The 27,301-nt window shown below is 34.1% G+C and overlaps 2 protein-coding genes and 2 pseudogenes across 2 annotated transcripts; 2 read left to right on the top strand and 2 right to left on the bottom strand.

Annotated features, from left to right (window-relative positions):
* The first annotated feature begins 3,427 nt into the window (after positions 1 to 3,427).
* Positions 3,428 to 11,987, top strand: LOC143622657 (histone-lysine N-methyltransferase CLF-like; annotated as a pseudogene).
* A 3,038-nt stretch (positions 11,988 to 15,025) lies between these two features.
* LOC143622686 (sm-like protein LSM36B) lies at positions 15,026 to 16,670 on the top strand. The gene is made up of 3 exons (XM_077093756.1): positions 15,026 to 15,186; positions 16,278 to 16,391; positions 16,474 to 16,670. The coding sequence occupies exons 1-3, from the start codon at positions 15,054 to 15,056 to the stop codon at positions 16,518 to 16,520; spliced, it is 294 nt and encodes a 97-aa protein (XP_076949871.1). The 5' UTR covers positions 15,026 to 15,053; the 3' UTR covers positions 16,521 to 16,670.
* A 1,507-nt stretch (positions 16,671 to 18,177) lies between these two features.
* On the bottom strand, positions 18,178 to 19,675 carry LOC143622656 (CCA tRNA nucleotidyltransferase, mitochondrial-like; annotated as a pseudogene).
* A 5,206-nt stretch (positions 19,676 to 24,881) lies between these two features.
* Positions 24,882 to 26,014, bottom strand: LOC143622730 (caffeoyl-CoA O-methyltransferase-like). The gene is made up of 3 exons (XM_077093793.1): positions 25,775 to 26,014; positions 25,360 to 25,640; positions 24,882 to 25,280 (listed from the first exon to the last, which is right to left on the bottom strand). The coding sequence occupies exons 1-3, from the start codon at positions 25,936 to 25,938 to the stop codon at positions 24,991 to 24,993; spliced, it is 735 nt and encodes a 244-aa protein (XP_076949908.1). The 5' UTR covers positions 25,939 to 26,014; the 3' UTR covers positions 24,882 to 24,990.
* Between the last annotated feature and the right edge of the window lie 1,287 nt (positions 26,015 to 27,301).

The following is a 27,301-nucleotide window of genomic DNA, read 5'->3' as shown; positions in this document are numbered from 1 at the left end:
CTAGTTGAGATTGTGCATCAACGTACTCGGATAATGAGGCCTTTTTTCACTCATAACAACAAATGTCTTGAGCTCAAGGGGGGGGGGGTATGATCATACTTAATGAGGAAACCATGAGCACGTAATCTTTGAGCAAGTAAACAAGTAAACACACAAGTCCATGTAACGAATTGTAGTTTATAAATAATGAATAAACAAAATTGTAATTTGAATAGGATATATATGCTACCCCTAAAAGTAGTAAAAGAGTAAAAAGGGGGTGTGAGAAACTCACATTTGAGATTAAAGCTAAACTTGGAATGACAACCGAAAGCACGTTAAAGAAAATGATCGATCGAACCTCATGAATTATAAATAAAAAAAAATAATTGAGACTAACTAACGGGATTGTAAAGTTTAAAGAATACTAAACCAAATGAATAAAATAATAAGATAAAAACAAGGAAAAGATCAAAAAGGAAGATGAAATACAAACTCAGTTTTTGAACAGGAAACTGTTATGTTTTGTTTAAGGCATTTAAAATATTAAACAATTTTATTTTAAAGTAAAACTTTCCAGTCTACTAAACTAGAATGTTTTGACCGACTTTCATTCATAAAAGTTTTACAAATTCTTAACCTAAATAGGCCAAACAACCATGTAAATCAGAGGGTACGAATCTATGCAATATTTATAAAATATTGATTGCGAATTCATACGAATGAATTAAAATACGTAAAAATAGTTTTTAGAACGGTATTTCAATGAAGTATATCATAGAGTTGGTATTGCACTTTTTCAGTTTGTTATGAACAAGATATGCCTATTTCCTTTACAGCTATATCTAATTTCAAAACTGAAATATTGCTAGAAGCAATATTTTAACGATTTTGACAAGGATTTTAATGAAATAAAATTATGGACTTTTTGAATATGATTATATAACATTTATGAGCATATATCATTAAAAATCCTTGGGTCATTTGAATAAAAAAAATAAAGATTCAAAACAGATAAATAAAGATGTAAGAACGTTTCAAGTGTGACATTCGTGTAATCGACCATCTCCTTGTGTTCTTTGTCTCATCCACTCTATACACCATGGTGAATGGATTATGTGGATTCCTAGACATGATTGTGTTATGGTCATGTGACTATTTGATTAACAAGTATGAACAAGAATTAAAATAAATAGAAATAAGGTAAAGAAGACTTGAATAATTGAAATCCTACATTTGAAATGGAAAAATAATCTCTTGAACTTGTCAAAGAGTTGTGTAAAGAATGAAAGGGTTAAGAGTGAGTTCTTATTTGTACTAAAATGAGGAGGTTACTTTTAAGAATATTTTAATGAAAAAATTGATTAAGAGAGTGCTTTGGGGAATGAGGTTTGACCAAAACTTAAATGGCATAAGAAAATATTTTTCATCTTTTAAAAGATAAATAACTTTAGGTAAAAATAAATGTGACATAACTAAATTAAAATGATGTACTTTGATTATACATCAATAATGTTAATTATGTGATATTTGAATAAAATAAAATCATGAGTGGTATAATTATATATATATATATATATATGTAAGAACTATTTTGAAATTGAGAACTTTGAGAACCCTTTTAGACCATAAAAACACTATTCTTAAGAAAAAATAAAAATATTTATAAAACAAAAAAAACTAGAAAATAAAAAAAGTAAAAAAACTAAAAATTTTTATTTTTCAACCCGGTTTTATAAAAAAAATTAACAAAAAAATATCGGTTTAATAAAATTATACACATATGTATAACACTTAGTTTTTAAAATTTATACACGTGTTTTTTATACACATATGTATAATTTAAGGTAAATGATAATGTACATGTATACATTACGTAATTAGAGATTAAATGAAATTATACACATGTGTATAATACAAAGTTTTTTTTTAAAACTGGAATGAAATATAAGAATTTTGATTTTTTTTACTTTTTTTAAATTTTTGTTTATTTTCATTTTATGATTTTTTTTAAATATTTTTTTAAGGGTTATTTTGTGGCTCAAAATGATTCTCAAAATTCTCAATTTTCAAAGGGTTCTCTTAGTATCCTTACCCTATATACATATATATACATACATATATATATATATAGGGTAATGATTAATATTATAAAATAATTTTAGGAAAGAAAAACTATTACATACGAAATAGTAACATATGAGTATGTATAATTAACCGAATCATATCGAAAATTTAAAATGGGTCGGGTTTTCGGGTTTGAAAATTAACGAATGTTACAGCTGTGGAGCACATTAGTGGCAAGGAACAACGAGCTTACATTCTTACGAAAGAACTTGTGAGAATCAAGTTTGGCGAGATGAGAAGATTGCTCGGCGTTGAAGATCTCCTAGTTTCGAGTCGGGAATTAGAGGGTTCTTGTTGGTAATTTCCATATTATTAGGCCCGTTACGTATAGGTGACCAGGTTGGATCTATTGGGCCTATGAAATTCATTAATGATGTAACGAGTTTATGGGGTTACAGTTGAGCTTTATTTGGTAATTGTGGGCCATGTTTGGGTCACATTATAAATACATAGCCATGTTAGGGTTATAGTATTGTGAGAGGGATTATTGTATTCAAGTTTTGTGTTAGTTTCTTGATTATAATAATACGTGAGTTTACCCCAAATATTGTGTGCTCGTTTATGTTTCCGTTATAAATTCGTTCTTGAGATCGTAGATAGGCCGTAGTCTATGGTGGTGGCGGTCGATCGTAATTAACTATATTTTTGTGTGTATGCGTCCCGGGGCAGGACGAGAACAAGAAGAAGAGAAAGAAACATGATAAAACTTAAGGCTTTGCTACCATGTACATAATGAAAACCCCGTAAGGTGTAATATTATTGATCAACTATATATAAAATTACAAGGAGATAAATACAATGAAACATAATCAAATACAATCTTCTAGCTAGGAAACATAATAAAACACAATCTTCTAGTTATGGCAACTTTACCATATACTAAAACTCCAATAACTTGTACAGCTCGTAAGGACGATGTTGTGTGTCTAGATAGCAAGACGGGCGTCCGAATAGCTAAAGTCCTTAAAAATAATTTCATACGTTTTCTTTAAAAAAACCATTATAACATATGCATATAAGAAAAAAGATTCTATTTTAGGAAATAAGCAGGATCAGAGATGAAATAATTTTGGCAAAGGGAAGCTTCGATTCTGACAAGTGTGCAGTGAAAGTGTAGAATATCAGACCAACGTGTCGTTATCCATCTCATACACTGAATACAACGCACTCACTTACACTTGGCTCTTGACATTAATATATATATAAAATCCTCTTGTGTTGTCAGAAACCCCAATTCTCAACCTAGGGTTTCTTTTCTAACTTCTTTTTCGCGTTCGAACATCGTTTCTTTGCAGATCGATCGGAGCCGACGACGGTTTCAATGTCATCACCTCCTCCCTTCACCAACGCTGGAGGATCGGAGCCTCCTGGTGGTTTTACGGTATACTGACGGCGTTGATCAATTTATCTGTTACGGTTTTGAATTGCATGTTTGGTTACTTCTAGTTATGCTTTGAGTGTTTACGCATCCATCGGCGTGTTTCTATACGTTCATCCATTTATTGATGCATGAGTTTGTGTTTCGGAGATCTACTAATAAGCCTTAAGAATTTTGTTCTTAACTTATATATATGATACGTAAATGTAGCTAAGTAAATATAAAGGTGATGCTATATATATATCGTGCATGCACCACCAGTATTTTTGGTCACAATGCTAGTTGAAGTTATAAACTGTTAACTTGACACGAGTAGTGTTTTATTGTTTTAATCCTGGGAATTATGTTACCAATTACTAGTTGAAAGTTGAATGAAAAATGGTGTTGTTGATTAGACATAAAGGCTGAAAAATTAGAGAAGAAAGCTAACACCATATACAGGTTAAATGGTTCTAGTTATAAACCTACTTATCATCCTGATATATACTTCATATCAGCAAACTAAAAGAATTTATAAATGCTATAACTCAATCACAGTACTTTTGGGTTTTCATGGAAGAGCTAGCTTACTTTAATTACCCTTTAATCCTTGGGATTTAATGAATAGTAGATGGAGGGATGCTTCCCTTTATCATATATCTTAATATTGATTTTCTTTTTGACAAACATATATATGCAGTACTTTTGCTACAACACACCATGTTTCTTCGATCTACATATCGATTATTATTTTCGTTGGCTCTTCTTAATGGATTTGTGAGATGAGGGTCTCTTGCTAACGCTTTGTTACAAAGTAAGAGGAGAAATTAGTACATCTACTGTTTTTTCAATCACTGTTTAGTAAGGACCATATGCGTCGTGATATACCTATTATCTGATCTTAGAGTAATAAGAATAATATGTTGCATTATCTGATCTTTGGGTAAGATAAGTATCATATGTTACAACTGGAATATACAATTTGATACCAACATGAATCTGCTGGCGCATTAGTTAAAAAGGTCCAACCCATGAATTAGGGCTGCAAGCTCAAGTACTAGCTACAACAAGTTGGTTAGGGTAATTTAAATTTCTTGTTTGCTTTTTCGTTTGTGTTCATATTGATTCAGGACCTGAGAATTGGCCTTGATTTTGTTTCATCTTCACTTCTCAGCATTTGCTGGCAACCTTTTAAAAATTGGATATATTTTTTATCCATCTTTATTTCCCAGCAAGATGAGAGTTGTATTAAGTATACAAAGAACAGAAAAGAACTGAACTATATATGAATGAAAATCTTACTTATCTCTTGCTTTTCGATAACTTCTTTTTCCCACATTTATTCATTATTTGGAGTACCATAATGTTTCAGGAAGAATAGATCGGTTATGATAAGTGAATTGTAACGATTTAGAGCCGTCTACAATTTTCTTTACAGTTGTTTATTTATACCTTCTGGATTTCTTTATTATATAGATGACAATTTTCATTTTTCATTACCCAACTTCTGTGGTTAAATGCTTCTTGTTCTATTTTCTAACCTATCACAACTAGTTTGAAATAGTATGTGCCACTTTCCCTTTCACTTTAGTATCTTATTGGTTTATACTTTTAGACTTGATGGATTTTAGAGATAAACTATTGATTGTTATATGTAAGAGTTAAGACTGCTTCTGGCTATTAATAATTCCTCGCATAATTTATAGCTTTTACTTTGTAAACTCTATCTGTTGAATGACCTTTTGTTCATATTCAGCAGAATGCAGCACTGCAAGAAGCAACTACAAGTCTTTCACATATTTCACTGGTTATTGACTCATTGAAGAACGATGCTGAGCTAAACGGACAAATTATGTCAAGGTACTTTCTTACACCAGTCAAATTCTCATAACACACCTTATTATCTTGAAAACCTTTTATCTCATTATACCTTATATATCGGATTGATCTTGCAGAAAAGAATGGAACAGAACCAGAAGAAACTAGCTGGAATCACTAAGAACAGTCACATCTTGGCTGTAGAAAGAAGAAATTTAGGAATAATAAACGGTGGCGAAACTGACAATTTATTGGAAAAGAGGATGACGGAGGCAATTGATATCCTAAACGGGGATAGAAACTTTGAAGACAATGACCATGGTTCAGTAATGCTTTTAGGATCTGGCATTCCAGTAAAACCTTCTCCTCCGCGCATTAGTCTTCCACAAATGGAGAAAATACTTCCTTTCACCACATGGGCTTTCATAGATAGGTGAATTTGCCTGTTAACTTTTATTTTCTATTTCTTGTTATGTTCTTTAGAAGCTACTATCCTTTTATTATATCTTTTGATGCTGGCTTTTTGTTAAGTGAGTTATTGTTTATAATTGTGTGTTTTTTAATTAGCAATTGATTGAAAATTCAGGAATCAAGATATGGCAGATGATCAGTCTGTAGTAGGCCGAAGGAGATTATATTATGACCGAGAAGTGGGTGAAACTTTGATTTGCAGTGACAGTGAGGATGAAGTTATTGAGGATAAAGAGGAAAATAAAAAGTTTGTTGAGTCTGAAGATAACATCATCCGGTTTGTATACTGCAGTTTATATGTGCCACATCATAAGTATCCTTATTTGTTAAAATTTTTCATTCGCGCAACAAATAATATTACTGCATGCTGTTGTGGTGGTGTAATGTTTCCAGGTCAACCATTGAACAGACCGGGCCATCTGATATAGTCTATGATTTATTAGCCCAACGCTTGTCTAGAAAACCTTGTGAAATCAAGGTAAGCACTTACCGGATATACATTTTATGTTTGTGATTTTGGTTCTTTATTTAATCTTTTCTTTTCTTCTAGTGGTTTATCGTTTGTGATTAATTTATGAAACATATATCGTCAAACATCTATACAGGAACGGTATGAAGCTCTTAAATGCTTTAAACCTTGGGAAGCTGACTTCGATATAAACTCATTTCTTGATAACGATCTTGAAGATGCTCAAGATTCATTTAACAAACTATTTTGTCGCAGATGCCTAGTAAGGACTGTTATAATATGTGTTAAGTTCTTGATTTTTTATTTTTTTGGTGCTATACGCCTATGCTTGTTGTAATTAACCAATTAATATATTATGTTTGCATTTTCAGGTATTTGACTGTAAAGTACATGGGTGTTCACAAGACCTTATATATCCTGTTAGTTGACTCTTTTCTTCAATCATTCAGTTAAATTTACCTGAATCCTATGGCTAATTAAGTTTACTTAAAATAAATACTCTAATTAGGCTGAAATGAAAAGGTCTGCTGGGAAAAGCTTGGACGACGAAATGATTGACGGAGCCCCTTGTGGCGCACATTGTTATCTACAGGTATAATTTGTTTTATCATACTATGAAAGTTTTACTTGGTCCCTTATATAATGGCTAATTAATCTTCAACTTTCCAAAATGGTCTATATGTATGTCCAAAGTTGGAGCCGGTTCATGATGTGAATCCTACTAATCCTAATCCGCCATCATCAACCAAAACCAAACGGGCCAGAATATCTGTAGCAAGTGGAAGCAAAGAAACGCATGAACTCGGCTCATCATCAGCAAAGGCAAAATTCTTGAGTACTGGTAATTCATTAGTATACGGTAGAAACAACACGAAGAAGAAAAACCTGTCTATGGATGATCATACTTCTAGGAACATAACTGACTTTGAATCTTGGCGAAGTTTGGAGAAGTCGCTAATTCGAATGGGTGTCAAGATATTTGGAAAAAACAGGTAAGTACATCATTGCATATGGAGCATTTTATATATATTCTGCATGATTTATTTTACCGTTTATTTCTAAAATGTTTGATCCGTGTCTTTATTACAGCTGTCTAATAGCAAGGAATGTAATGAATGAGCTGAAGACTTGTGCAGAGGTGTACCATGTCTTACAGTATCATGAGAATAAGCTATATTCTCAAGGAAGTAACGGCGTAAATTCTCAAGATGATGACAGGATTGAGACTAATGAGCATATGGTTAGTGATCATTAAGTCATTTATAACCTGTTGCAGTGACAAACACTAATTATTGCTAACAACTAAAATATATTTTTTTATGTTTGGTTTATTAATTATTCATTAGGACACTGCACCGAGAAGAAGATCAAATTTCTTTCATAGAAGAGGTAGAATTCGCCGATTAAAGTACACGTGGAAGTCTGCTCGTTCTCGTTCAGCGAGGAGACAAAATTCTGGTAAGATAGAACGTCAGTACTGTGACAATCGTCAATTTCAGGTTAACTCCGTTAACTCAACTCCGTCAATTCAAACTTAAAGATCACTGAATCTATAACGCACATCTCATTACATTTAAACTAGGGTTTAAATGACGCTTAACACTTACAACATGTGTAGTCTTTCGGGAATTGCACCGAAACGCAAACGAGTTGACGCAAACGATTAGTGAATAAACGAAAAACGTCAAAACAATAATTATGTGATAATTATGTGTTAGACTTATGTGTTATGTGATAACATGTTATATAACGTTAACTCAATGTGCTAGAATTAGTTAATTAAGCTAGTAAAGTAACATTTGAAAGTTAAGGGACCAAAGTGTATTATATTATTATTATTAATATAAACCTAAAACCCTAACTCTCCTCTTCCTTTCTCTCCCAAACCGACGGCAGCCTCTAGACCCCCCCCCCCCTTGCGATCGGCCTCATACACACACATACAATCAAGATTGTTCAAGTTTGATTGAAGATTAAGGTGCTAGGAAGGTATAAACAACTATCCTATGCATCCTCTATGTTTAATTTCGGTTTTAATGGGTTAATTATAAACCCTAGGTCTGATTTTTATATGTGATGGTGTTCATGTGTCATGTTTTGATTGAAAGATGTATTGATTGTTGAATTGATAGCTAGTGTTGGTGCTATTGCATGTTAATTGTTGTGTCTTTGATTTTGAGATCGAATAAAACCCTAACCATGTATGTATGATGTAATTGATATGCATGGATAGTGGTTATGGTGTCTAGAGTGTTATATGAACGGATTATGGTCCATAGATAGTTAATATGTTGAGTTTGGATGCAAACAGTTTCTGGACAGATTGTGTTGTTGATGTTCAATTGACTGTAACGGGGTGTAAATGTGAAAATTGGTTGAGATAATTGATACTACAGTAAACTAGGTTGAGTCTAGTTTCTAAAGAATATAAATTTGCAATTTTTGGACGTGTAAAAGTTAACCTTTATGATTTTACAAAAACGTTGTGCAAAGCTGAGTTGTTAGACCTGCTGTTAGGTTGTTTTGTAAATATTATATCTCATGAACTACGAGACCAATTGGGTTAGTTCCACTTCTGGAAGTTGGCTTGTTGAGTTAGGAACCTAACCCAAGTGGTCTTGCATTTGTTGGATTTTTCATTTAACTGGAATTGCAAATAACTTTCTGTTGCGCATAAATTTGACTGTTATGAGTTTGCTGTGGTAAATTGATCATTATGGGAAATATATATGGAATAAAAATACAACAAAATATGTTCTGGAAACCTAACACATATATGCTTTTGTGATGATTTTTGATAAATTAATTGAGATGCTATGATCGGTGGAATAGACTAGTTTTACAAGTAGAATTCTGTCGTTAAGAAACTAGTTGCTGAATTTTGTAAAAGTTGCATGAAACATGGTAATTGCTAATTAATTGTTGTGTTTTGACCAAATTGCCCTTGAGGGGAATGATTGCTAATTAATTGTCGTGTTTTGACCAAATTGCCCTTGCGGGGAATAATTGCTAGTTAATTGTTATGTGTTGACCAAATTGCCCTCACGGAGAGTAATTGCTAGTGATGTACATTATTAATACATGACACGTAAATAGTTGCTCACACATGTAATGTATCACAAATGTACTTGTTAAAGTCACACACGATTCACAAACGAAACACGAAACACATTGTGTGCATAGGTATTATGTGCCGGGTCTAGAGACTCGATAATAGTTCCGACACTTAGAAAAAAAATCTCTTTGTTGTTTTAGAACGCTAGAGAGAGTTTTTCTGTGACGCGCATCCTTTGGTGATTTATTTTTGGGAATTCTTCGCAAACAGTGAATTCACTTACCCCTTTTTAAACTGTTTTCAAACGCTTTTCACTTGGGGGAGATAACATACTCCGAAAACGCATTTAAGATTTTGTTAATATAGATTATATATCATTTGTAAAGACTAAGTGGCAAACGCAATAACTAAAGTCCTTCATTCACATCGAACCGTTTAATATTGGATAATAGCGAGTCATTGTTGAGTAGTACTGCTGGGTTTGACAAACCCCACCCAACGCTAAACTCGACTGGAGGTCGAGTAGGTGTAATCTTGGCTAAACACATACCATGGTCGGGATAGACCTGGTGGCAAGGCAAATGATAAACAGTCAGCTTCGGTGTCGAACACTTAGTAATACTTGTTTTATAGGCTAGCTACCTATAGATATATAATTGACATAACACTATCTGGTAACGCAAAACGCTGAACGCAAAACGCTGAACGCAAACGCTAAACGCTTTATTTTATATAAACTTGTGAACTCACCAACCTTGTGTTGACACTTTTAGTATGTTATTCTCAGGTAGCCGAGGCGGGCGCGCGGTATAGGATCATGCATGGTTTTTGAACATTATGATATGCAAACATGTTTTAACTATTATTACTTTGGGTTTTTAAGTCGTCCTGCGTGACGCAACTTTTGTCTTTGGTTTTTACGCTTCCGCACTTATTTTCATTTAAACGTTTTTATGGTTTGATTATAGCTAATGATTCCGATCCTGTTAGTTCACACCCTCTGACGGTAAAACTCCGTTAGTGGATTTTGAGGGTGTGACAAGTACAATCCCTGCGAGTGTCAAACCGTGTGTAGTGGTGATTGTCCTTGCCTTGTGAGTGGTACATGTGAGAAATACTGCGGGTAAGAAATGTTTTATTGCCGTCTTATATATAAACGTTTATTTGTTTTTGGTGTTTTGTTAAAACAAATTTCACCTTTTTTCCACTAGATGCCCGAAAACTTGCAAAAACCGTTTTAGGGGATGCCATTGTGCCAAAAGCCAGTGCAGAAGTCGCCAGTGCCCTTGCTTTGCTGCTAAAAGAGAATGTGACACTGATTTATTCCAACATTGCTGGATCAGGTAAGATGTTTGGATTATAAATTTAAAACTTTGTATAAATGAAAGACTCGGACAAAATTGATATTCTAGTTCTTTAATAAACTTTGCAGCTGCGGTGATGGGACTCTTGGAAACCCTGGCAAGAAAGGCAGTAGTTTTGAGTGCCAGAATATGAAGCTTCTCCTCAAAAAACACCGGAGGGTAACTATCGTTTACTTTTCGAGTTCATATACTATTGGAATATATTATTAATTATTTAGAATTTAGTATGAGCCGACGAGCCCAGTTTAGGTTTCTATTTTCTAATGTTTCTTATGATATCTATATATATTGTAACACAACCTTTAGTAATCAAAATCAATTCAGATCTTTACCATCTCCGTCGCGCCACACTCATACTAATAAATCGTAAATAGTAAAATAGTCCAATATATACCAGGAATGAAATTAGTGACTGTTAGTTGTATTTCAAATTTTCAAGGTTTTTAATAATGCAATTTTGTAATCATATGATTCACAGATTTTACTAGGAAAATCTAAAGTCTCAGGCTATGGTGCTTTCTTAAAGGTAAATGTAAAAACTATATATTATGCTTGTTATTAATTTATCTAAATGACTCACTTGTAGTTAATTTTTTCTCTTTGCAGAAAAGTGCAGCTAAAGATGAATATTTGGGTGAGTACACTGGAGAATTGATCTCTCATCATGAAGCCGACAAGCGTGGAAAGATCTACGATCGCATAGATTCTTCGTATCTTTTCAACCTTAATGACCACGTACGCTGCACAATGTTTAGGATATTATTATTATTATTTTCTCCCCTTTTCAAATTTGTACTAAGTGATTGCTATTTTTGTTTTCACTATGCAGTATGTTCTTGATGCTTACCGGAAAGGCAACAAACTGAAATTCGCCAATCATTCTACAGATCCGAATTGTTATGCAAAGGTATTTACTTAGTGTGCTAAATTTGATTATAGTTATGTATGTCAGTATTGATCAGATAAATTATCTCAGGAGGTTTATCATTTATGCAATAACAATACACTTTACTTGAGTTTGACTCGTTTGACGTCCCATTTGACTCTTTCCTTTTTAAGCTTTATCTTCTATCAAGTTGACCTGTTAAAGGTAAACATAAACTGAAACAACATCACTAAATGTTTTGGGAAACTATGTGACAGGTTATGATGGTGGCTGGAGATCACCGGGTCGGGATATTTGCAAAAAAGAACATCGCTGCCGGGGAAGAACTATTTTATGATTATGGTTATGAACCCGGGCAGGCTCCTTGTTGGGCTAAGAAGGCCGGGGATTGTGGTAAAAAGAAAGAAGGCACTGCTTCCCCTGTCGGGCGGGCAAAGAAGAATGCTTAACTTGCATCATAATCAGCCTCAAATGGTTTTGTTTTTTGTTTTTTTTATAAAAGAAGTACATTTAGTAACCTCCACATAGCCACAAATCCCGTATACCTACATATTTAATTTAGGAGGATGAATTATGCAAAGTATACTAGAGCCTGGACTTTGTTTTGCACTCTAGTTGAACTTTTGGTTGGAGAAAAAAGAACTTTTGTTAAAATGCATGCGCTACATTGATTTTTAAGATTATTTTATAATAATTAGATAAAAAATTCTTACTAAGGTACATAGTATAAGTTATTTTTAGCTCATAACTTTCAGCTATAAGGTGAAGGTCATTAAGATGCTAAGACATGTGTACACATTACACTATTACAGTCAAATCTAAAATACCTAACTAGATCAATAAAAAATGAGGATATGCACGTATTGCAGTAATCCAAGTCTGGTTTAGTATTTAGCACGTAGAAATTAATTGTTTATGGGTTCTGGGCAAAGCCTCTGGCTGGGGGTAGCAATGATTAGAGGTAGGTTTGACAATCTTGACCCAAACCCTTTTAAATAGGTCAATTTGAGTTGTTTTTAAAAATTAAATGAGTTAGTTTAGGTAAAAGGTTTAACTAAATTGGTTAAAATGAGTCACTTAAAATTCCATCATTTTATTTTTGGGTTAAAATGGGTCGACAAGATCAAAAAAATGGGTCGATGTGGGTTAGTGTCGTGTCATAAGGAAATGTGACAGGTTTCAGATCGGAACGGGTTTTCGTACAAGACAGGTTTCGGCACGAAACGGGTTTCAGATTGGAACGGGTTCGGTTCAGGTTTCAAGCCAACACGAGTTTTCACCCGTGACAGGTTGGGTTTTGGTTTCTTTTGTTTCTTTTTGGTCGATTCCGGACTCGTTTTTGTCCGTTTTTTCAGTTTCGTTTTTGTTCGGTTTGAATTCTTTTAGTTTCGTTTTGATTGATTTTTTCAATTTCAATTGATGTGGCCCGGTTTTGCCTTTTTGTTTCATTTTCGTCGGTTTTTTCAGTTTCGGTTCGAATCTCGGTAGTTTATTTTTATTTGGAACAAGGACAACTTAGGAAACATTTTAGTGTTTTTACTTTTTTTATTATGATATATATTTTGAGTTATAATTTTTTTATTATTATTTTTGAATATTATTTTGAGGGTTGTTGATATTAATAGAAAACCCCTCAAAAAAAAATTCAAAAATAATAATAAAATCATAACTTAAAATATAAATAAAAGACAAAAATCTAAAAAAACTAAAATGTTTCCGCCATTATTCTCGTTCACAAAAAAAAACCCGGGTCTGACCCTAACCTATTCCGACCCAAACCAAAACAACCATTTTCTTAATTGATCTGTTTTGGCCCAAACTCATTATGACCTAAACTCGTTTTGACCCGTGACTCATTCGACCTAACCCAACTCATTTGTCACCTCTAATTAGAAGTGACGTGTTGCAGTTGATCATCAATGAGGACAAGTGTTGTTAGAACCGGATCAGATATCGACCCGACGGCCTTATCGGGTCACAAGTCGGGCCAGATTTTAGAAATGGGTAAGTCATATGTAATTTCAAATATAAAAATATAAATATTACATAAACTTTGAATGCTATCAAATTAAAAAGTTTAATAGAACTAAGGTGTTATTTTACATATATTTAAAGAAAGAAAAAGAAATGTATTTGTTTCTTATGAAAACTCACTTTGTAAGAAAAAAAAAGAAATTAAAGTACTAGAAAGGATATTAAATATGTACATGCAACATAAAAATACACATATATTTTGGTCTGATCACCAACCAGTTCAACCGCTAAACCGCTCCTGAACTATCTGGCTCAATTAAATATGATTTATGATTTAAACACATCGTGCTGGACCAACTTCATGCCCCGTCCTCGATTGAACTTGTCTGACCTGTCGGTTCGGTTTTCAAAACATTGGTGACGACAAAATGGCACTCACAATTTATTTGCAAATAAGCTTTAGTGGTAAACTAAGCTTCCATGGGTTGTGGCAAAGTAAGCTTGTGACAACTTAATCACCACCGATAAAGTTGTTCACTAATGGTTGTCACTAATATAATTGTCAAAATATTTATACTCATTCTTAAGAGTTGCAATGATTCACTACACCTGTTCCATTCATATCAATGAATCATTTGTACTGTTTAAGATACGTTATTTCATATTCCGTTTAAAAAAAGAAAACCGCTCTCGTTATTTGTATAATTTTTTTTCTTTCATACGATTATTGATTTCATGTATCTACAAAACACTTTATCTGAAAGTGATATTACATAATTCAGAAAGCTATTAAAGATGAACTGAAACATGTAACTGACTCTAAAAAATGACTCCTTTTCAAGCACAAAACAATTAGTTAAAGATTAATTTGCAACCTCACACCACAAGAACTTTATGACAATCATATTCATTGGTTAATGGTACCTAAACCCATGGGAATCATATTTACTTTAATGGTGACAACGTCAAATTATTGATAGTCATCCTCAGTGATAAATTTGTAACCACAAAAGAATGATTTATCTTATTTTTGGTTGATGTAAAAAATATATTGATAATTTTCAACATCTTTTATGAATATATTGGTAAATGTGCAATTGCGATAGACTAACTCAAATACGAGTTACATAGCTAAAGCTAATTGTAGGTTTGATGTAAAATTTGCTCTGAATTAACCATGCTTTAGTGTAGTGTTTTTCGGAAATTCACAATGTTTATATTTACGCAAGCGTATATTAATCAATTGAGAAATAATAAGCACACTAAACCCGAACTTGAAAAACTAGTTACAAACCCTCACGTATTAAAAACAGAAATTAAAGCGAGACGAGCTAAAACAAACCAAGCTTAGTTGAGCTCGGAGCGGCTTTGTTTGGTTGCACCCGTTGGCCAATGCTATATGACGTGGTAAATCTTGCTTTTTTAAAATTCCCTCGTGCCCCTCCTTTTGTTTTGTTTCTCTTTAAAACCCTAAAAATGGATCAGTTGGCCTCTATCTGCTTGTTGAGTTATTGTCATCTCCATAATAACTGCAATTCAATCGAATCCAAATCATGAGTGGAGCAGAAGGTGTAAGCGTAACAAAGGAGAAAGCCTCATCCACTACCAAAACACCTTCCGATTTCCTCAAATCCATTCGAGGCAGGCCTGTTGTTGTCAAATTGAACTCTGGAGTCGACTATCGAGGTTCCTCTTTTCTCTATTAATTAATTACGCAACTCTTTTCTTCTTTTCTTACTTTATTATGTTTTATAGTGTTAATAGACAGTGAGCCCTAAAATAATATTATTATTATTACAATCAGTTTGTTGTTAATCTGTATGTATCTGATAATCTACAACACTGGGCTTCTAAATTTTACATTTTCTTAATCTTCCAAGTTGTTTCAAGATTGTCAACTTGGATTCTTTAGGAAGCGTGCGTAGGGATGGCAATAGGTCGGGTTTGAGACGGGTTTTGGTTATCATAACTCCATAACCGATTATAAAATTTTGTTCCAAACCCGGACCAAAACTTTTCGGGTTTCTATAGGGGAATTACTCGTCAGGTATTGGGTATACCCACGGGTTTCGGGTATACTTGTTGAAAGTACACGTGGGGTATACCCGATCTGAATGCTTCACATTTGGGTTTTCTCATTTGGTTTGGGTTTCAACTTTCCTTAAAATGAAACTTAAATGTGACACTTGCTGCCAAAGTATCCAAAGATGTGCATTGAAAAAAGGCTCAAGATGAGGATCAAACATTAAAGCAAATAGTTGTTATTTGAAAACGCATATGAGGATAAATATTAAATTGGCTTATGTATTTTATATTTATCATGTTATTCAGTGTTTTAACATGATAACATCCAAGATTATGGTTGCCTGCTACTCTGACTAGTTAAAGTAGCATAATTAACTAATTAAGGTATCATCTATACATGCATCTCGAACAATAGCATTGGGCATCCTTTTTCTTTATACATGATTGAACATCCTTTTCCTTTACACCAAAGAATGTAGTTATATCAAAGTTATACAATATCTAATTGCTAATAATAATACTCATTATTGTGTTTTAGTTAGGTGCTAGCTTAAGTGCGTACTTACTCTTCACTTGAGCGTTAAGTTTAACAAAGCGACTCGATTAACACTTTTTAGCACACGTGCTACCTTGTTTACTAATAAATGTAATAAAGAAATGAGATTTTCCTCTAATTGTGTGAAGCAAAAGTATGTTTAGATACTTGGATTTGTGCTTGTGGACCAAGTAATAGTAAGTTAATGATTTTGCAGGTATCTTGGCTTGCTTGGATGGATACATGAACATAGCAATGGAGCAAACCGAAGAATATGTTAATGGACAACTAAAAAACAAATATGGCGATGCATTCATTCGAGGAAACAATGGTAAGTTTTGGGAATTTTTTGGGTACAAAATCGGTTTTATGTTTTGAATATTATTTTTATTTATGACTTCATGTATTTGCAGTTCTTTACATTAGTACAACCAAGAGTACCCTTGCAGAAGGGGCCTAGTTTAATTGTTGACTCCAGAAAGAGACCCACCCTTGTGCTTTTCAATTTTAGATATTATGTCATACTGCTGCAACTTTATAACTACTTTTATTATTTGTGATCAAGTTTGGGGAATGTAATATCAAACAGTTGTTTTTTTAGTTTTTTTTTGTTTTCCACTCTAAAATTTCATACCTGATAAATTAACAAACTTGCTCTCCAATCTCCATAACATTGTAAATTATAACTGAAAGATTCAAACTTAGTCATACCTCTAAATTAATTATTTAGTAAATTTCTACAATTGTTCATATGATTTTACCAAAAGTGTATATGTTGATTCTGGTCAAAACTATTTAAAGATTTTCATAATCAAAAGTAGACGTGCACAAAAAGACCGGTTCCGGAACCTAACTGGTGGAACCGAACCGGAACCGGTTCCAGTTCCAACCCGGTTGGTACAATACCCGGTTTGGGTATTTTTGTACCCGAAAATCGTACCCGGTTCTCCTATTTGTATGTCAGTATCAGTTCCAACCCGGTTCTTAATTAGAACCGGTTCGGTTCGTACCTGGAAAAACCGGTTCCGACGTGTTTTTTTTGAAGGGTCAAACAAAAGTCAAACTAGCCGTTGTAACCGGTTCCAACGGTAATATAGCCGTTGGAACCGGTTTTTTAGACACCAATTAGCCGTTGGAACCGGTTCCAACGGTAATATAGCCGTTGGAACCGGTTTTTGAGACAATATATCCGTTGGAACCGGTTCCAACGGTAATATAGCCGTTGGAACCGGTTTTTGATGCACAAACCTATATATAACTTGTTTCCGCCACTTGTTTTACCACCAAACTCAAAAACAAACTAAAATACTACTCCTTTAGCAAACCCGTTCCTTTACCCGACCATCCAACTAAAATACTACTCCTTTATTAAAACATAAACGATACTAAACATAACAACTAAAACATAAAAAACAAAGTCCGTCGTTTTAATCCGGGAATACTTATTTTTGGGTTGTAGAGCCGGACGACTCTCCCACTTCCGTTTTTTTAGCTTCCAACCTTCTTTTCTCTCGACAATACTTATTCGTATGTTTTCGTAATGTCGAGTTGAACCCTGCTTTAAGAAACTTCGAGCAATATTTGCAACGAGCCAACTCATGTGAGTCGGTCATGAGACACAAATCCTAATGAACCCAAACATCGGGGCATCTTGTTGTTTCGATCACCATAACAACGTCATCATTAGTTACCATTTGTTGTCGGTTTAAGGTTAATTGTGGTTTGGAGTGTGTTTTATAGTTTTGGAATTGGTTTAACAAGTACACAAACAAACCTTGCTATTTATAGTAAGAAAATAACCTATTTGTAGTTAAAAAACCGGTTCCAACGGTCAAAAACGGCTATATAGCCGTTGGAACCGGTTCCTAACGGCTACAATATTTAAATTTCAAAAAAAACCGGTGGAACCGGTTTTTACGTAAAAACCGGTTCCGGTTCATACCCTACCCGGTTCTTAAAAGTTAGCATATCTGGGCATCGGTTCGGGTCGGGAACCGAACCGGTTCTTGATTGGAACCGGTTCCATTTTACAATCCGGTGTGAAAAAACCGGTTTCGAACCGGTTCGGGTTTTCCAGTTGAACCCGATTTGTGCACGTCTAATCAAAAGTCCAAAAATGTCTTCATCTTGTAGGATGCTTTAACTTTTAACAATTTAGCTGTGTTTGCATCATCATCCAATCAATACATTCCTGTACATTACCAGAAGGGTAAGCAAGCTGCCATTGTATCAGTTTCTGTTGCCATTCACTAACAACTGGACCTCCATTTTTAAGCTCCAAAAGCTTCATAATATCCCTCCCATTAATCAAAGGTTCAACCTCCCACACTTTCTCTAAACCAAGTTTCAAGATCTCTTCCTCAACCTTTTTAAACACTGTTACTTTATCCACAATAGTCTCGACTGTATGCCCTTTGTCTATAAGTACCGTTAGCATCAATGCAGCCCGCCAAAAGTCTTTAATTTCCCTAAGAAACAGACCCGCAAAGATTCTTAATCTCAATGAATCAGGAACATCAATCATATCTGATGTCCAATCAGCCTCAACAGGCTTCATGTCTTCACTTGAAATCAAATAAGGAATCAAAGACAATTTCTTAACCGCATTATGCAACTTTATGACAGTTTCAGCATCACTAGCTTTGCGCTTCAGGGCGTTTTTGAAAATGTGCTTCACAGTTGAAGTCTTTCTAAGTGGAAGGAATAATGCTGCTTACAAGTACAGTCTCCTTTGTTCATCACTGAATGTACAGCCCCCTAATGCCTTCATAAGTCTCCATGCTGCATTAATATAACCAACACAAATCTTTTCATGCTCAAAATTTGGAGAGAGAGTGAATACAACCCGGAGTAACCCTAATTCAGATATGCAATCTATAGCTTTAACGGGTCCGTTCCCACTTAACATAAGATCAATCTCATTTCCAACTCTTTCTCTGCTGATTTTATTAGCAATGGCTGATTTCATATCAGCATCAGCAGCTGCAAGTTTAACCTCTTTGACCATTTCAAAGTCAAACATGGCACTAAACCGAATTGCTCTAAGAACTCTCAAAGGATCATCTAAAATCGTCTGTTTTGGAGGTAAAGGAGTCACAATCTTTCCAGATTTCAAATCGTCAAGCCCTCTACAGGTAAAATCTTCAACCGAGCACGTATTAATATTGTAAAACAAGCTATTAATAGTCAAATCCCTTCTATACGCATCCTGTTCTGCAGAACCAAACTCCATAATTCCAATTCTTCTGTTTTCAGTATAGTCTTCTGATCTCAAGGTAACAAAATCAACCCACACATCAAAAAGATGCATCCTTGCGGTTTCCAAATGCTTCGATTGATCCGGTTTGCTTTGTATAACGCCAATTCCTTGCGCTTTCCCACCTGTGGACGACAAATAACCGTTCACCTTTTCACAAAACTCTTTACCCGTCATATTATCAATCGCAATATCGATATCATAACATTGTTTTCCTAACAGCTTGTCTCTGACCCACCCACCCGCAACCCGGAGTTCGGTTTCAAGACTATGATGATGAAGAACCCGAACCAGTTGATGGAATATTTGCTTCTCTTTATCTGTTAATGAATACTTTTACTGACCTTAACACTTGACATTGGTTTTGAAAGGATGAATCTTGGGTTCATAAAACTGACAGTGGTTTTAATGGATGTTGTGAAAGAAGATCTACAAGACCACCCTAGTTGAGACATAATCATTGTATTGTATTGTATTGTATTGTATTGAACTAAAGCAATATAAGCATAAACCCTAGGTGTAATCAAAGGCAGTGATAAAGGACAAAAAAGGGAATAAACACTATATCCAATTCGATTGACGATTTGTATAATTGAAGATTTTGCATAAAAACACTAACTGTGCAAGAAAGAAGGACTAGGAGGTTGAATACATGAAAGAGCTAAAAATATTACATAGTATCTGTTTGCAAACTTATTGAGCAAAAATGGAAGTTGAACCGAGTGGATTTTTGTGAATTATATGAAAGTGTTACCCGTGGTTCGAGTGAAATAGAGAAAAAAGTTAGGCCCCGTTTATTTTTGCCTCTTTTCTCTGAATAGAGGAAAACGTCTGATTTGGTCAGACGTAATCAGACGTGGGGCTGTTTGTTTTTTTTCTGGCATTAAGAGGTTCAACGTCTTAATAGCATCTGAACCAGTAAGAGCTTTTAGTGGGTCTGAAAACCTCTTCACCCAAAAAAAACATACGTTTGTCTCCGGCCTCCATTAACTTCTAACCCGGAGACTAGGCTCCATCTCCGACGACTAGAGGTTCGTCTCTAGCCTCCACCTCTTAATGATTCAGATTTCAGACATTTGAACCACCTCTTAACATTCAGATGTGGTATTCAGATTCAGACTTAAATCTCTAAAAAAATCAAACGGGGCCTTAGTGATTTTTGTAAATTTAATAAAAGTTTTTTTTTTAATATTCGTTGAAGTTGGTTATTTAGTGTAGTTATAAACATGAGAATGCGGGACAAGTTGAGAATGCTATTCAAATAAAATGAGACATGTGTTACTTGTGGATTCATTCATGGTTTAAATTTCCAGCTCAAACTATGTTCTATTATTAATAAAAAAATATTAATGTTAGTGTAATCAAAATATTTCAAATCATCCTTTAATTAAATAATTAATTGCTAAAATTATAAGGATTAAAATATGTTGTTATTTATGTCAATATAATCAAAACATTTACATCTTTAATGAAACCAGATCTACATTTTTTTATTAAATCAATTTATATACATTTTTGAATGTAGGAGATGATTGTGGTAAAATTTAATGAACGATATATATAGGTCTAAGACGATAAAGACAAGAAGAAATTACGACCGAATAATAATTTTATGCTCACATATTCATTCAGGCTGCATGGATCCATGGAGTTTTTATCAATCTCTTTTGAAACTGTGATATAAAAGCGTGTTTTATTCATGTTAATTTTTATATATAATGTCCTTTTTTATGTAATTCATAAAGAAACATATCATATATTGTTAGAATTCGTTATTCCATTAAAAAATAATTACAACTTATAAAACCACTAAACATATCTTTTTCGTGATTATAAAAAATCGCGTGAGAATGCACCACATATTAGAAAATACAATTTGAACTTATAAAACCATTAAATTGATAAAATATGGATTTTTTTGCAAAAAAAAATATAATTAATCCATTTAATTTCTATAGCTTAATTGTATTTCTTTTAAACATTTCGTGCATCATATGAGTTCTAAATCTAGTTTCCTAATGTAGTATTTGATACGCAAAAATTACAAGTGAAATTAATGAAAAAATTGGTGTTTAGATATTCAATGAAATGAAATCACCTATTACAACAAAAATTAATAATAAAAAAAATTAATTCCATTAAAACCATTTAATTTCCCATGTTTTTCTTTTTTTCCATTTAATTCCCCATTTCACCATATTTTCTCAACACCGACACTTAAATGTCATTGTAAGAGCTACCACAACCACCACCATCGTCATTGTTGTTGCCACCACTGCGGCCATCGTTAACACAACCACCACTACCACCGCAAAAGTCGCCACCACCACCGTCGACCCGTTACCACCGCCTTTACCATTTTTTATTTTGGTAAAATTTATTTATTTTGAGGCAAAAGTATCTCTGTCATTTGTATTTCTTTCCTTTGTGTTTTTCTTGCCTATAAAATAACACACTCATAGAGGTTAACTAAATGAACAATGATGCATTTTATTTCATTACCCATTTTATTCACTCGTTCATTTCATTCCATCATTATTCTATTACCTCATATCAAACATACCCTTAATTTTCTTTGCTAGTGAGATACGATCTTGTAATAGTCTCCACAAAAAAGCATGAAACCATGTAATAGAAGTATAGAACCGATGGTTATCGGATGCCAATTTTCTGTGTATCTACCCAGTTACAAATATTTAGTCTTAGATAATGATGTTAATAACCAAAGATATCAATCCCCATTGCATGATTTAACATCCCGAATTTTCAAATAATAATATTTTACATATTATTTCTTATAATGGAAAAGTTACTTGAGTAAATAGATGAATAGTAAAATGGTAAAAAGGGAAAGATAAGGAGGTTAATTAAAGATAATTAATCATGGACTAAAAAGGAAATATGGGCCTTAGGTCCATGGGCTTAAGGGAGTATAAATACCCCTTAAACCCTAAATCTTTCCATTTCCATCCATCTTATCCATTTTACACCACAAAAACACACACAAACCTTCCTCTTTCGGCCGCAAATAGATCAAGGAACCGAGATCAAAAATCAAACCTTTTGTTGATAGATCTTTGGGTTACAAGCTAGATACAAGATCAATAACTCATAACAAGCTAGTCGTGACCCAATAACCATATAAAGGTATGTACTTTACGTTTAAAGGTTACATTTTTATGAACATTTTGCCATGAAACTTGACCCTAGAGTAGATTGGACCTAGATGTCTCATAAAAATACAAACTTGAAGATTAAAATGAACCTAATGGCTTTATGATGGTATACGGCTCAAAGATGAACCCTAGATCTAGCCTAGAACGTTTTGAACCATAAAGGTCTAAGCTTTAAGTCTAAAACGGGTTATATCTTGCAGTCATGGTGATAATGGGTGTATAAAGGCTGAAATGATGGTGAAAAGTGGTTAAGTTCATGGTATAAACCATAAAATGGTTAACTGACCTAAGGAAAGAAATGTTAAGGTGAAAAAATGAACTGAGCTGGGGGTTCTCGGCCAATCTTGAGGACCCTTGGTCAAACCTTATGGTTTTCGGTCAACAGAAATCCAGCAAGAGTTTTCGGTGACCAGGTTCTCGGCCATGTAGGTTATCGCCCAAACATGTGTTTTCGGTCAAGCATGGTTCTCGGTCATGAGTTCTCTGCCAAAGGGTTCTCGGCCATGTTTCAGCCACCTCATTCTGTTGGGTTTTGGGCCTAAATCCAGTTGGGCCCAGATACTATAGTGAACAGTTGGGCTAAGCCCATATCTAATATAAGGCAAACTGGCCTATTATCTTAGGCTTAGCAAACAAGCCCAACTTAGAAAATAATTTAAAATGTTAATGGAAAATTTGTTAAGACAGTTAATGAAAATAAAATTTTTCCAAGCTGACATGGCAGCTTAACCCCAGCCAGGGGCTCTGCCCCTTGGACCCCGCTAGGGGCTGCCGCCCCTAGAACCCCACTGCCAGGGGCGCTGCCCCCGGACCCCCCGTTCGTTGTGGGTTATATAAAGATATAAATACGATATGAGTAGTAATAGTTAATTGATACATGTAAATATTATACAGTTAGCCATGCACAGCTCAAGAGAGGGATTACGATTAACGGTGAACGTAACCGCATACAGGTGAGTTTCTAGCCCTATTTCCTTGTTATGTTTTCGGGGTTGTGTGCATACTCGACGTGAATGTTAATACACTTACCTTAAATGGTAAGTGTATGTCTTAATGACGATTGTGATAGTTATGTATGTATGCTTGACAGTACGTGAACGACCTTCGGGTATTGCACGTATTGTTAAGACTAGTATAGTGTAGTATGTATGATATGTGCATGTGAACAAGGGAGTATGTACGATTATGTTGTGTATGATATTAAATGTATGGATATGATAATGAAAGGCTAGGTAAGGTTAAAGGGTTGCATACCCTAACAATATATGCGAAGGCTAAAGGGTTGCATACCCTAATAATACATGCGAAGGATAAAGGGCTGCATACCTTAATAATATATGCGAAGGATAAATTGTTGCATACCCTAATAATGTATGCGAAGGATAAAGGGTTGCATACCCTAATAATATATGCGAAAGATAAAGGGTTGCATACCCTAATAATATATGCGAAGGTTATAGGGCGTAATGCTCTTTAAAACGTAAGGTAAGTAAATGAAAGAAAGAAAGTACGAAGGTAAGTAAGTATATCATAAACGAAAATATGAAAGTATGTAGTTATGAATTTATTGTATGTTATGTGATTAACTAGAGCTCACTCAGCGTAGCTGACTTTTAGTATGCACACAGGTGAGTAGGATGAGACAGCTCGTTTGAGGGGAACGCATGGCATGGAATTGAAGATACTGGCATCTCAAGGAAGTGTTATGCTATTTCAAGGGCAATGTTTTATGTTTAAACTACTTTGAAAGTTTATTATGATGAGATTTGAAAGCTATGTTATATATTCTGGTTGAAGTTTTAATATTCCGCGAATGTTTTAATTAACTCTGATATTTAGAACTACGTTTATGAGTAAATCCAACACTAAAGTAGGACTACCGGTAACGGGGCCTTACACATGACACCAATGAGGCTAACATTCATTCTCCGGTACATATAAAGTTAGTCCTCAAGTTTTTCGTCATCACCACGTCAATTCGGTCCCCAGCCAATACATTTTTACCATAACTGAAAATCAATCTTTGATACTATGATATTTCAATATACGTTGCATGTTCTTAGGCGACCGAAAATCAGTCCATTAAACCATTTTTATAAAGATCACTATTTATTTATTTGAAAAGTAGTGATTACATCGAAATATAATACAAATGGACAACAAGTTGCTCCGCTATCCATTTTGAATACGGTTTATTAGGTTTGTAATCCCATTTCAATTCAATCATAAAAAAGAAGTTTTAGAGGCTTAGAATTATTCCATGTTACCAAGTCATTATAGTCACGGAAAACACATACAACTTAAAAATGGCAGACTTGTTTAAATTAAATATACACAAAAAAACATTTGGCATTTCAAAATAAACAAACAACAATTAAAATTGTTAAATGTTGGAAAGACAATCCAACTGTGCTTCTTTTACAACATTTAGAAGAATGAAACATGGAATAGAACAGTTGACAAATCAACTTCACGTTCAGTTGGTTCATGGGTTGCGATTAGCATACACGGCGGCATAATGTTATGCCATCACCCACCGGAAGTTGACAGATCTCGACTCTTGTATCAGCAGCCAAAGCCTTGTTAAGCTCCAGTACGAAATCCCTATAATACCTGACATACTTCCTAAGCGGTGCATCTGGTGGTGCCACCAGAGACCCATTCCAAAGGGTGTTATCGTACCCAATCACTCCCCCGACCTTGACAAGATCAATTAACCGTTTGTGGTAGTTAAGATAGTTGTCTTTATCGGCATCCACGAATATAAAGTCAAATGACCCATGGAAATCTACCTGGTCAATCGAAAGCAATATCAGCATTTTAATTAAGAAAAAATATGTATGATCAATGGTAGTTTAATTGATCACTTACATCATCGACCATTTGGTCAAGAAGCGGAAGAGCAGGGCCTTCTCTAAAATCAATCTTGTGAGCAACGCCGGCTTTCTCAATAATCGGGAGGCCAATTTCGTAGTTTTGACGGTTTATGTCCAACGCCAAAATCTTACCGTCATCAGGGAGAGCAATGGCGGTGGAAAGAAGAGAATAGCCGGTGTAAACACCGATCTCCATTGTGTTCTTAGCGTTAATGAGCTTCAGTAGCAGATTTAGAAACTGTCCTTCGTCGGCAGATGTTGTCATTAGATTCCTATATATATATATATATATATATATATATATATATATATATATTACATCACACGTGATCATTAGTCGAAGTACATTTAGGAAACCATTATATATAGTTAAGAAATGAATTATTATATGTATATATGTATATACCAAGGGTGTTTGGCAGTGAGTTCACGTAGCTCTTTCATGGGTTGTGGTTCTCTTGGGTAAACACTGGTTTCAAGAATGTATTGGTAAAGAGCATCGCTTTGAAGGAGACTCTTGTGTCCAACTTCTTGGTGTTTTGCGGGTTGAGTCTCTTCAATGGCTGCCATTAATAACTGAATGTGTGTGTGTGTGAAAATTAGTGAATATTGATGGATTTGTGAATAATTAAGCTGAGAAGTAATGATCGGGGTGCACCAGAGTTTATATATAGAGAAGGTTAAGGCTTGGGAGTTGGTGAAGGATCAACTTAAGGAAGGTGATAGGTTGGTGTGGGTGCTGTAGGTTTGAGTTGACTTACGACTTGGCCAACCATAGTTGACAATATATATATATTAGGATATCATTGAGGAGTTGGTAAGCTTGTTTGTTTTTTATTATGTGTTATTATTGAAGATAGTATTCTAACCGCCACTAAAATAAAATCAAATGATCATAATAAGAATATTAATGTAATTGAAAAACTAAAGATACCAGCCTAAGTGGTTGAGTACGGTGAAACATTCTAATATTTCAATTTAAAATAGAAGTCTTGAGTTTAAGTTGTAATTGTGAAAAAATAAAATAAAAAATAGGGAGTTTCAAGTTGGTTAGATCAGCTTCTCATTTACAGTGAGTTATGAGTTATCTGAGGATGGAATGGTGATGATCGTGTGGGTTAGTGACACATTAGTGATCCAAATAACTTTAAAAATAGAAAATAAAAAAACCAATTTCTCATTTGAAAAATAAGAAACAAAGTACGTCATTTACTCATAACATGTTATAATAATTACATTTAGTTTTTCTAATATTTGAGAACAAAGTAGCCTTCTCCAAATTATCCAAATTATATTATTAAAATCAAGACAATTTCCTAATCTTAATAGTGAATTGTTATGTGACAATTTCCTAATCCTAATAGTTAAGTCTAGACAGAGGAGCGTGGACTTGGTCAACCATGGGTGGACCATAAGATTTGTCATATTTAGAGGTGTTTAAATTCGATATTAAACCCTGAAACTGTCTGAACATGATTATCGGTTTGATTTTACAATCGACTTTTTACTTTAACTTTTCTCGGTTTGTTTTAAAATATCAAATGCTTATCAATATCTAATGATTTGTTTTGTTTTTTTATTATTTATTTATTTATTTTTTGAAAAGACCAATATGGTAAACGAAAAAAGAGGCAACTTCCAAGAAAAGAAGCAACTTACAAGAAGAAAGAAGTGCAAAAGTACAGCCAATCAATTAAAAACAAAACATAAGAAATTAAACTATAAAAAAATTCAAAAAACTAAACTTTCACCACTTCTCCCACTCCTAGCTCGATCTTTTGTACGTTTCTGTGTTTGACACATAAGAACAAAGTAGTTTTGATGTCATTAACCAACTTATTCAAAGATACTTGTTTATTGTTATGGATCCTGTCATTTCTTGCTTTCCAAAGCAATCAACATGTAACCACCAAGATTGCTAGAATCGCTATAC

Source organism: Bidens hawaiensis, unplaced genomic scaffold, assembly GCF_021521415.1.
Source record: "Bidens hawaiensis isolate Kalapana, Puna unplaced genomic scaffold, B.hawaiensis_p1.1 tig00003241_1, whole genome shotgun sequence".
Classification (NCBI taxonomy): domain Eukaryota; kingdom Viridiplantae; phylum Streptophyta; class Magnoliopsida; order Asterales; family Asteraceae; genus Bidens; species Bidens hawaiensis.
This window is presented reverse-complemented; position numbering and strand designations above follow the sequence as displayed.